General features: G+C 27.5%; 1 protein-coding gene across 3 annotated transcripts in view; it reads right to left on the bottom strand.

Moving 5' to 3' along the window:
- step (cytohesin steppke) overlaps positions 1–12,550 on the bottom strand; it is a 78,850-nt gene extending 66,300 nt beyond the window's left edge. For 2 of the 3 annotated variants that reach the window (XM_067284383.1, XM_067284384.1), the window contains exons 1-2: positions 12,492–12,550; positions 10,246–10,307 (exon numbers count right to left, since the gene is read on the bottom strand). In XM_067284383.1, the coding sequence (XP_067140484.1) occupies positions 10,246–10,307; positions 12,492–12,535 (106 nt within the window). In that variant the 5' untranslated portion in view covers positions 12,536–12,550. Of the gene's footprint in view, positions 1–10,245; positions 10,308–10,387; positions 10,457–12,491 lie in introns of those variants that run through there. The other variant, XM_067284385.1, reaches the window with a different exon arrangement.
- Between the last annotated feature and the right edge of the window lie 269 nt (positions 12,551–12,819).

Genomic DNA, 12,819 nt, shown 5'->3' with positions numbered 1-12,819 from the left:
GTAATTCATTAGGCTAATTTAACTAATTAGCAATGTGCTGGTTGTCTAATGATAATTACACAATTGTAGCTATTCTTTTTTTCCCGTCTTTATTCAAAAGACAAAAAGAAAATATTTACAGCGCTCCATATATAGAAATAATAACCTTACCAAAATTTCAAACTTTTAGGTTCATCCAATCCTGATATATGATACAAAAAAAGGCACCAACTGGGAAGAATCAAATTTGATAGATCACCATACTTTTCCCTACATTCTATAACTAGAAAAGTAAAAATAATTATGAAATGTAAAGTCATTTAAGTCCTTAAACTGTTGACTCTCCAGTCATATTAGACAACAAATGGCATCCTATATTTCTTCAGATCTAAGACATACCGTGAAAAAAATGAAAAAACTAAAATAAATAACAAAAAAACCCTTAAATCCAGTAAAAATTTTTTGATATATTATGACTAAGAAATTAAATTTTGAGATTTTTTTACGAAGAGGAAATTATTAAAGGCAATCAATTTTATTAAGTTTTGTAACAAAACAAATACAATTGAGTAGATAATGTTTGATTTATTTCCATTCTCTTCTACATATCACAGAACCTTTTCAATTTAATACAGAATCAAATCATCTTGGAAACATTTTAAACATTAAAAAGGAATTTAAGTTAAAATGCTTGCTACGAGAAAAGCTCATTTGAACTGATGTAATTATTGAGCAGTATAAATGCACAGTATTGGTGCATAATGTGCCAAATTGTTTATTATAATTACTGCTGATTCTTGCAAATATAAGACACCCTCAATTGTAAGATGCATTTCTATTTCATTACATGTAAAATACAAACAATTCATCATAGAACAGGAAATATGCTTTGCTGTGTATAGAATAAGAGAGCAGTTTTCATTTTAATGACTTTGGTTAATGTAATGAGTGCAACTGAAACTTTATCCAAATATTGCATTAAGTTCAAATATTGTGTTCATTACAGTTAGTTTGCTTGTAGTTTTTTTTTCCTGTAGCAGTGAATTTATTCATTCAATAACAACCAAATGCTATATTCATTTTGTTTAGTTATTTTTCCATACGTCCAACTCATTCTGTTTCCTTCCACCTTATTAGTTAGTTTGCTCTATTTGTTTAGTTTTGCATAAGATAAACTTGAATACATTTCTAATAATGTCTTGTCTTTCCAATAATGGCGATGGTACCAAGAGAAAAAACAACAAAATTGGCACTGTCACTCTTTAAACTGAATAAAGAAAAAGTTTAGAGCCAACTATGGTTCCTTTCAATAAAAAAACCAAACCACTTCCACTCCAATATAAATGCCACTGTGCCAGTTGTGTTGCTGTGCAACTGCATTTGATTTCTTGTAAAAACTGAATGTCAAAATTGACCAAATAGGTAATTTTACCATATATGATCAGTGAATGTGAATATACCCACCAATTACATTGCCACTGGCAGTTCCAATTTAAGAGAAAAAAAGATTTAGTGCCATGTGAACAAGGTCTTAGATGTATTTCTCTTCTAGCAATATACATTATAAAAATATATACCAGTAAATTTTTATACTGTATTGATTAAAATATTTTAATATCATCAAACATTAAAATTTAATCATTTTAAATTCTTAAGATTGAACATTTCTATATACAAACTTGTTTTCTTGTTGCATCCATAGCAACAATTTATACATAAGCAAACAGTACAAAAATTCAATTATTGATATTGTTGGTTTTTTTTATGTTGTTAATTTATACTTGCAGAATTTTAATTACTATAATTTTAGAATTAGAGCAACACAATGTTGCTATTTCATTAAATGTAGCAATTAAGAACAAATTCAAAAAATAACAACTTCGAATAGAATTCAAATCATGCAATTTTTACATACCACACAAATGCATTCCAATTATGCCAGTAGATCATCTTTCTGATCTTTGCTTCCACATACAAACAATTAAGCTTGCCATGTATTTGACCAGCACAATAAGTGACCTGTATGTAAATTAAATATACACCTAAATCCCAAGACCAGCGTAGTAAGTTAGGTGGCACAATTGTACTAGTCCAGTATGCAGAAGTTGCATAGTTTGAATAATATTCCAGATTTCATGAGAGTAGTGCTTTATAGGAGGAGAATATATTAAGGTTAAACTGTATATTTATTTGCTTCAAGTTGTTCTGAAGCTGAAAACAATTTCCCAAAAAGGTGAATATTCAACAAGAAACAGTTATTTTACAGAATCAAGAAATCCATTATATTATATTTTATATATATATATATACTGTGAGTGTGCAAATGTATCTGACTTGGACAACTAAAAGATGGTTAATGTGTCAAGGTACTAATATTGAAGTTTACAGTGAATTTTGTAGAAAATCGAATGCTTTTATCAATGAAGATAATCCAAGATCTCTAGCTCTAATTACCACATTTCAATTTTTATCTAATGATGAAGAATAAAAAGTGGAAAAAATTAAGAAATGAACATTAACAAAAACAATTGAAAAACTATAAACAACAGAAAAATGTCTGAATTTCAAACAACAAAAAACTTCAAGGTGATATATTTTTAGAAATAAGTTATCATAGTAAAATAGGAAATATACCATACAATAGATTGGTCAAATACCACTGCATTTAAACTAAAATAAGATTTTGCAGATTATCCACTTTTTCATAGTTCGGGTCACACAAAACAAAACAGCTTACGTATTCAATGGTAATTAAATGTATAAAATTCATGTATAAGTAAAAATGTTTCTGAAGATGTTTTTTCGGTTGAAAAATGTAGTTTAGACATTTAGTAAAATGTCTGAACTAAATAGGGTAGATGTACCAGTTCTGGCCAGAAAACAAATTTAACTTAAAAATATAATCACAAATGAAACAAACTTTTATTGTTAACTGTGTGAACAGTTAACAATAAAAGTTTGTTTCATTGGACAGATTTGAATATGTGGTGATTATATTTTTAAGTTAAATTTGTTTTCTGGCCAGAACTGGTACACTGGCCAAAACTGGTACATCTACCCTACATCTTGTATTTTTAATTTTTTCTAAATTACAATTTATTGATTAGGAAGTTTAAGTTAAAAAAAATGTAAAATCAAATTTTTTACATATAATCTGAACTAATAATATAGGATAATACAGTAGAGCGTCGATAAGTGGAACCAATTGGGGACTGGGGTCCTTCCAGTTAATGATTTGTTTCAGTTTCCGACTTTGTACGAAAAAATACATTAACCTGTCCGATGTTCAAATTTTTCTCCGTTGCGTATCGCTTCCTGTTGAATTTTCGTCGATTTTAAGCCTAACGAAAATTTTTATAATAATCATCGAGGCTATCGTATCGTTAAAAATTATTTCTGCATTTTGTACAAACAAAATAAATATATTAAAGAATATAAAAAACATGAAAATTATACTTTAGAAGTAAATTTAGTATCAAAAACATTCGATTCAGCACGACACAGTCCGACTGAAAATCGTTCCACTTTCCGGCCATTCCACTTACCGATGTTCCACTTATCGACGCTCTACTGTAATACAGAAATGAAATATTGCTTTCTGTATTAACAGGTTTCAGTAAATTTAGCAAAGATGAGATAAATACACTTGTAACTTGTGTGAAATGCCTTTTATAGTTCTAAATATATAAATTTAAGCTTTATAGTTCATTGAAGTAATAAAATAATTCTTCATAGTAAGATTAATACATTTTCAAAGGACTATTTCCATATAAAATTGATGTACTGTTAAACAAATAAATATTTTAATATTTGTATTTAACAAGTGTGTATTAAAGTGTATTTAACAAGCTTCAACAATAAATTATTTCTTCTATTAAAAAAAAAATACAATCTTAATTTTTCATATATTTAGGCAGTTAAAATTAGAGAGGAAAGAAAAAATTTGTCAAAAACTTCCTCGTTAAAGAAAAAAAAATACCTTTGTAAAATGCCAATGTAAAATATGACTTACCTATTCATGTTTAATACATTGGAAAACATATTCTTGATAATGCATATCATGGTGACATCAAACAAACTTTTGCTTTCTATATATATATATTGAAGGTTATGATGTAAAAGGTTTATGCTTATTTAAGAAATTTATAAGTATTTAATCCTTCAAATTTAAATATTGTGGAGATAATCACATAATTTTCTTAAAATTCTAAAAATGTATCAGTATCATTGTTAATTATATCATATCACATTACACAATTCTATTTGAAATGAGATATCATGTATTACCTATTTGATTATCATATCAATTTGATATTAACAAAATTAATATTTATCAAATAGAAAGCATACACAATTTCATTATTTTTTTAAAATAAATTGTAAAGGCCATGGATGATAAAATTTCATATTTATCACAAGTTTATCATTATTTTATCTTTTTAAATTATTAAACTTTAAACTCAATTATATTTTTCAAAACAAAATTTTAACTATCTTCGTAAAATATTTATTTTGACGATTATTATTATCTGAAATACAAAACAATTTTGATTTTGTAAATAAGAATAATGTTTTCCTTTATTATATAGTCTACTTTTAAAAATGATTCATAAATAATTCACATACTTTTTTTAATTAAAGTTAAGATATTTCTGTTCTTAAGCATCTTTAGACCATTCCGATCAATTTTCTAAAAGTGTACATTAAAAAATGTTCAAATTTAAATAAACTTTCTCTTCATCATTGATTAGAAGCAATTTAAATTCATATATAACAACAACAAAAAAACTCTGATTCAATTTATAATAGAAATTATTTTTCACGTGAAATAAAATTAATTTTAAACTTAGTATTAAACTGACTTGGTCCATTCATTTTTATTACGGTTTCTCATTTCCTGGTCTTTTGCTTGTCCCGGATTCCACGATAAAAGTGAACAGTTTCCCGGGATAGAATTAATTATTTTTAAGATATACAAAATATCTTGAAATCAAATGATACAATTATTTTTTAGTTTTAAAAGTAATTTAATACATTCCGCAACCTCCAAAATCATAATAATGCTGTGTAAGATATATATTAAAAATTACCTTTGAATTACATAGAAATTTTCACAAATAAAAGAAATTTATTAAAGTTTGTTGGAAAATGCTTACAACAAAGATGCCTTTGAATTGAGTTGAAAATTTAAAGAAAAAAATGAACTAAGATCAAACTTCTAAGTTAGAAAGTAATTTTTGTTATTTAAATAAAACATAATACAAAATATTATTGTAAATTTTTATAAGATTTTAAATAGCAAAGATGGTCAGTACTCCTATCACTCGATCTGATTCTTATTTAACTAATAAAAAGTCCTACTACCGAGAATGCCCTTTCCGATTCAATCCATGTGGGTGGAATCGTCTTTAATGCATTTAAGAGAAGATGGATGTTACGTGTTTTTTTTCTCCTGTAGCCTGGAAGATTTCTAGTTTGTTTTCGAGATTGTAGTACTTCTTTTGCTCTCGAGTATTCTCGATTCGGCTACCTTGGCTGCTTTAATGGAAACATCAAGCTTATAGCCCGATAATTCAGCAGTTTGTCTGTCTTTAATAATCAGGTTTATGAAGAAAAACTTCATACTTGCAGACTTTGTACTCGTTTGTACCCTTGCCCAATTTGCACAATCTGGCATTACGCAGTTATTGAAGCTACTGGGCATGGTTAAAAATTAAGACAGCATAAGCACAATTATTCCAGATAATACAGGTCCTGACAAGTAAAGAATTTTTAGAGTCCTGCCACAAATAAGCTACACATTGATTATTGACCATTTGTGACATTCTATAACAAGCAAAAATTTAAAAAACTAATAAGAAGGTTTAAAATTAATAAATACAAATGAATTCTGACAGTTTATGAATTAATTATACTTTCTATTTGCAAAATTTCCTCAACCTTAACACAAAATAAGAAAAAAGTGAATTTTTAAGAAGTTTGCGGGATTTCCCGGGTTAAAAAAACAACCAGGATCCCACTTGAGAAACCCTAATTTTTATTAATAAACTTTCTTATCTAAACAACAAAGGAATTTGCCACTTTTGTAATTAGATTTTCAGTTGTAAGCTAAATTATCAACAGCAACTTCTGTCTTCTACTGGAAAAAAAATTTCAGTGATCAAATGTGAAAATTTAAGTAAAATAACAGTCTTCTAATCAGAAATATTGGAGTGAGAAATGAACTGTCACAAACAAAACCTTTTTTTACCAGTATTGAACTAAACAAAATGTCTGTTTCCAAAAATTTAGAGATGTTTCTCTTCTTATTAATCCAAATAAAAACAATACCAAGATTCTGCACTGTGTTATACTATGAGTGTATCTGATAACATTTTATTTTAACTAAACAATAAACATATTAATACTTTTTAAACTATATACATTAAAAAATATAAGATAAAACACTCAGGAAATACGCATTGAACTGTATTTTCACAAAGCACACCAATAACAGGTTCGTAACGAAGTGAAAGTTTTTATTGTTAACTAGAAAGAGACCTAGAAATGAATATATACATTAACATTAATATTCTAACAATTGGCATTAATTGTTAGTTTATGATTATATATGTATGTATGAGTGAGCACATGACAAGTAATGTCACATGCTCATTTTAATTCACATGCAGTTATAAATCGCCAATTACATTCTTCCAAAAGTTCTATTCGAAATTCAATGGATACTTTTATACTCACATTCTAAATCCATCATAACTTTTATAACTAAGCATAAATTATAATCAAATAACTGATTGCAGTACTCTTATTATTCTTTCCAAATTTACAAAAACCTTTATAACATTTAATAATATTTTTTTTCTTGCTTTTTGTTCTCTTATAACGCAGGACTGTAGAATCAGCCCATATAACCTACAACTCTGACTCCTTCATTTTTAAATTTCTGTTTGACTCCAGCTCCTTCATAAAAGCTTGATATGTATTAATAATAGTAAACCTACTTAAATGACAGATGTTAGCATAAGACATTTCATCACCACCACATGAATCATCAGGCTACTTTTTAGACTTATAAATTTACATTTAAATACAAGTCTAATGGTTATTGTAGCTATATCTTTAAGGTTTCTTTCATTTATTTTCACAATTTAATGATATTACAATAATGAAAATTCACATTTTGATTATAGAGGATCCTAGTTATATTGTTCACTTGATTATATCAAGCTCCTTTTGCTTTTTTTACTTGTCTTCCAAATACAAAAAGCACTTTAGCCAATAATTTTTTTAAAAAACCCTCTTACCATTGAATTTCTACTGGCAAAGAAATATTACTTTACTCTATTTAATGACCTTAAAACTACCATTGTGTGAAATACAACACACAAAAAAGCAATTGGCACAGAGATTGAATAGACAAAACAAGTGGATAGATACATTGGCTGTATTGCACCATCTGATGTAATGCTCAGGTAGTTTCTCTCCTGATACATACGATATAATGAAGGATTACTCTATTAAGAACAGAAATTATATATTTAAAATTAAAAAATAATGATTTGGTATGAAAATATTCAAATACTTTTCGTTTTAAGATTCTATTTCTTAAGATATAGGAGTTGGTAAAAATGTACCAATTCTGACTCCACCCAAAGTTGCTTCCAACTTCAAACTCCACAGCTGCGCTATAGTGTAATAATGAATAAGTAATTGGAAAAAAAAAGAAAAAATATTGCAGATACATATACATATACATAAATTGGAAGTAATTTGCTTTAGAAATTAATAATCAAGACAAAAAAATAAACATATAAAACAGTTACAAAATGTAATATATGTCAATCTAGTAAATACAATATCTTCACATAATCAAAATCATGATTATTACTTAGTTTATCACTAAACTTATATTTTTGTAATTGAGAGATTAATGGTTATGCATTACAAATTTAACAGTAGAAGCTTATTATAATATTATATTATTATATTTAAGTTACGAGTTTTGACATTGTAATTGTAGATTGTGATCATGTTATATTATATTAAAAAGTCATTTTATTTTTGGATATACTGCAAGATATCAATGATTTTTTGTTGATGTTTGGTTACTATGGAAATAAAAGATTTGGAACTTTCTTGTTGAAGATAGTTATATATAGTTAATAATAATGATAATACACACATACATGTTTTTTTTTAATGCTTAATGAAAGTATTTTGCTGTAAATTCAAAGGAGAAATTTTAAATTCAGTTAATTTGATTAATCATAAACTGAAAAATTTATTGTTATTGATAATAAATAAAGAAAAAAGAATTTATATTTATATGATGATATATAAACAATGAATATATAATCATATATATGAATTTATGATATACTCATTGTTCAGTCACAAAACTGTAATTTATAAAATACAATTTATCCAAATTGCAATCTATAAATTGTAGATTGTAAGCACTTCTACAAAACCAAACACAAAAGTATACTATTAATATTTATAAAAATCATTCAAACTAATCAAAAACAGTATATCAAAACTTCAAATTAAAAAAAATTTTAAATATAATTTTTTTTTTTCAAAATCTTTTCTTTCCAATCTAAGAGGCATTTTTAATTAAGACCATTGTGGAGTTTAGCCAAGCCCATAATAGATGGTATGGCAAAGTGGTGAGGGATGAGACCCAACATATCCTTGACAAACTACCCCTAAAAAATTCTCAGGGTTTTTTTTACAGTGGGAATCATTTCTGGGTTCCATGGAGTAGTAGAGGATGATATCTTTAACTGTTTGGACATTCAGTCATCAAATCTAAAACACTTCACTCATCAGAAAAAATAATTTGAATGAAAGGTTAATGTTACCTATGGTAGCGAACATGGCGACTCGTCTCTGAAACAGTGGGGACGCAAGTTCTAACCTAACCTATTCTAATAAATTACCCCTATTCTAATAATTTGATTGGCAATAATTATGGTAATTTATTAGACTAGGTTAGGTTAGGTTAGACCGTGCATCCCCACTGTTTCAGAGACGAGCCGCCATGTTCGCTACCATAGGTAACGTTAACCAAATAAAATTTTAATCCTTAAAAATATTAAAACACTAAGACAAATACCAAATTAAATTATTTTCATAAGCTATTAAGTATTTAAGAAATTTCACTAATTCATCAACAAACTACATGTATCTATGTAACGTATAAAACATATATTAAAAATTGAGATAACAAAAGCAAATATTTTATTTCTTTAGAATTAGATTAAAAAAAAAATAATAATACAACAAGGAATAATAAAGGAAATGATTCACTAATAAAAAGGAAATATAACTCATTCAAAAGGATATGTTTAAATAGGAAAAAAAAGTTAAATATTCCTGCAATTTATTAAAAATTGCAATATAACTTTAAAATCAGAACAAGGATACATAAAAAGAATTACCGATTACGATCGTAATCGGCGTGATAATTATATTAGGCATTAAATAAATAAGCAGGAACATTAAATATTACCTTATTTAAAGTTGGTTTAAGTATATTTTAGTTTTTAAGTCATTACAGGTACTTTTATATAATTTGTGTTTTTATGTGTATGTGCATGTATACCGTATTTTACGGACTATAAGACGCTACAGACTATAAAACGCACCTTAATTTTTAAGCAATTTAAAAAAAAAAAAAAAAAAAAAAAACCTATAAGACGCTACGGACTATAAGACGCGCCTGAATTTTGGAGGCAATTTTTTGAAGAAAAAAGTGCGTCTTATAGTCCGTAAAATACGGTATATTGACATAAAACACACTTTTATGTATTCTGTGTGAATGCATACACATATACACATACAACAAAAATATGTGTATGGGTGTATACATTGACAAATAAATTACATAAAAGTGATCATCACTTTTATGTAATTTGTTTGTCATTGTATACACCCATACACACACATTTTTGTTGTATGTGTACTGTACATATGTATACATTGATACAAATTACTCAGAAGTAACTTCTACTTAATAATTAATTACACGAAAAACATATTCCTATGTTAAATTAATTAAAATTTACATCTTACTTTATTTAAGATTTATATATAATTTTTTTTTAGCTATAAATACTTAATTCTTAATAACGTTACTATTTTATAAAACGATCTTATTTGAATTAAAAAAAAATTAAAAAATTAATCCATTTTGAAATCAGTAAATAGGCCTAACGTGATCGATATCTTACTTAAAAAAGTCGGGGAAAAACTTGTATTTACCTGTAACGTGAAATCTATCGCCATGATTTGGGATGGTAGCGGCTATACTCATACTTACACTACTGAAAATAAGAGAACAATTCTTAAATTAACGATAAATATTAATAATAAATTTATAACTTCTCCGCCGTCATCGACATACAATAAATTTACGCCTACCGCACGCCTCCTAACGGACGAATTCAATCCATATTGGTTTATAAAATCATTATTTAATTTTTATTTTTATTTTTTAATTCAATTTTATAAAATTAAATGGATAACGTTTTACTACGTAATAAATGTAAAATTAATATAAATTTATGCTTTAAAACAAAATATTTACATTGAGTATTAAATGAAAATGCTTAATATTAAACTTTCACTTTCTTGTTATGGTCGATGTCTATTACAAAAAAAAAACCCAAATTATTTTATAATTTATTTATTTATTTATTGTATAAAATTTTATTATTATTCTGAATAATCGAATTTAAAAAATTTTAAATTTTTATAATATAGATAACACAATATAATATATATATACACATTTATATACACGTAGCCAGCTACGCCATTGGGAATAACATTAATTTTTATTTTAAATATAAAACAGATGGTATAATGTTTAGCTTAAAAAGTATGAGTTTATTAAACTTAGAAGAAAATTATAACATTAATTTACCAGAAATTATTTTAATGTTTTCTTCTTTCGTAATATTTCATTTGCTCATATTTATGTACGGCTGCATTTGAAATATTAATTAAAGAAGACCGGTTTGATAAATTCGGCAAAGTTCTACGTTTCATTTTATTTATAAATTGTAACAATTTACATAAAATAAATAGCGCATAATTCAAGATATTAATCTGTATATAATTCAAATTAAAAGAATTTTAAGCGAAATGTTATGCGGATAGAAGCGTCACAAAATTAACTACTGTCAAAATGATTCGGGTTCGAATCTGGAATCTATACATTGCTGGAGCGAGACTCCATTCTTCATTTATAATAGCGAGGTTGAGCCCGAAGTTTTAAATGCGAAAACGTGTACGTCGGACGTTCAGCACCGCTTTCCTGTAAGCCTAGAAGGTTGACAATGGCGTTTGGATAGTCAGTGGAATCATGCTCGACATTCCAAACGCCATTGTCAAACTTCAAGGTTTACAAGAAAGCGGCGCTGAACGTCCGACGTACACGTTTTCGCATTTAAAACTTCGGCCTCAACCTCGCTAATGACAAATTTATGACGGCCGTGATTTTAAAGGCGTTAGTTTGTTGCTCTGGAGTATCCGGGCTCGAGTCCGATGGGGAACCTCGAAAATTTTCATGGGTGATCCATTTCGATGTGTCGGACTCCGTCTCACCACCCGCTCGGCTCAAGCCAAATCCATAATGAAAAATGACGCAATTAGACTCTGTTACCCAGAGCAAACCATTGGCGCGTTAACCTATGGGTAAAAAGATTAATTGCCTGGGGTACCCACCAACAGGAGCCCCCAAATCAATGTTTTATAAGAAAATATTTTCCTCGAAATAAAACGTTATAAGTACATAGGTCCCCTAATTCAAATTTGCCTGGACTCCATGAAAGTATAACGCACTATTGCCTGGCACATTGGTTTTAAATCAAAAAATCTTCCATGTTAAGTCAATTTAATTAATTAATTTTAAAGTGATGATGATAACGTAAAACCTGCGTAATTAAGATTAGTTTACAGTCATTGCAGAAAAATGTATTTATTTTTATTACATAAATACAAGGCAAAGCCTTAAAGCATGAAATTGTATAACTTGTATTTGTGAAAAGGGAAGACAACTTCATGCTTTGTGTCTTTGCCTTGTATTTAACCTCATGCTTTAAAATATAACAATAAATTACAATAAAAACACAAGAAACAAAGTTTCAAATATATAAAACAAAGTTATCTTTACACTGAATTTCTAAATTATTTATGGCAAGGTTTTTAAAATTGATTAATTTAAATAAAAAAAAAATAAATTCATTTAGGAAGTCGCCATAATATATATTAAATAGTAGTAGAAGCATCAATAAACTTAGAATTGAATTAGATAAATTTTCTCAAACCGGTATTTTTAGTATTTCGAACACGCGTGTGCTAAACACAACAAACGAATGCATTATAAATAAAGCTCTTGGATACTTTTTTGGAAATAAATACAATAATTTTTATATAAATTATTGCATTTATTTATTTATGTATATCTTTTCTTAAAGATATAATTAAATAACTTTGCTTCATACATTAAGCCTTCATTGAAAATAAGTGTTACCGGAGTACGTGCCATCGTAAAGTCCCTCCGCAGTGGGCCACGCCCATATGGCTCGGCCGTGTGACGTCATAACGTTACCTCTTTCGATGCACGATCTACCTGTGACGTCATTATTTCGTCCTCCCGTTTCCCCGCCAACTGCAGGGGGGACTTTACGATCGCACGATTCATGACTGGAAGTTAATAGTCACGTGAATAAACTCGGTTTAAAAAGTTATGCAAATATTTTCTAAGTCATTTCTTCAAGTCAGGAAGTCCATGATATACGTAATTAAAGAGGAGGAGTTTACCAAAATTAC

Source organism: Centruroides vittatus, unplaced genomic scaffold (assembly GCF_030686945.1).
Source record: "Centruroides vittatus isolate TY-2023 unplaced genomic scaffold, ASM3068694v2 scaffold_1172, whole genome shotgun sequence".
NCBI lineage: Eukaryota > Metazoa > Arthropoda > Arachnida > Scorpiones > Buthidae > Centruroides > Centruroides vittatus.
This window is presented reverse-complemented; position numbering and strand designations above follow the sequence as displayed.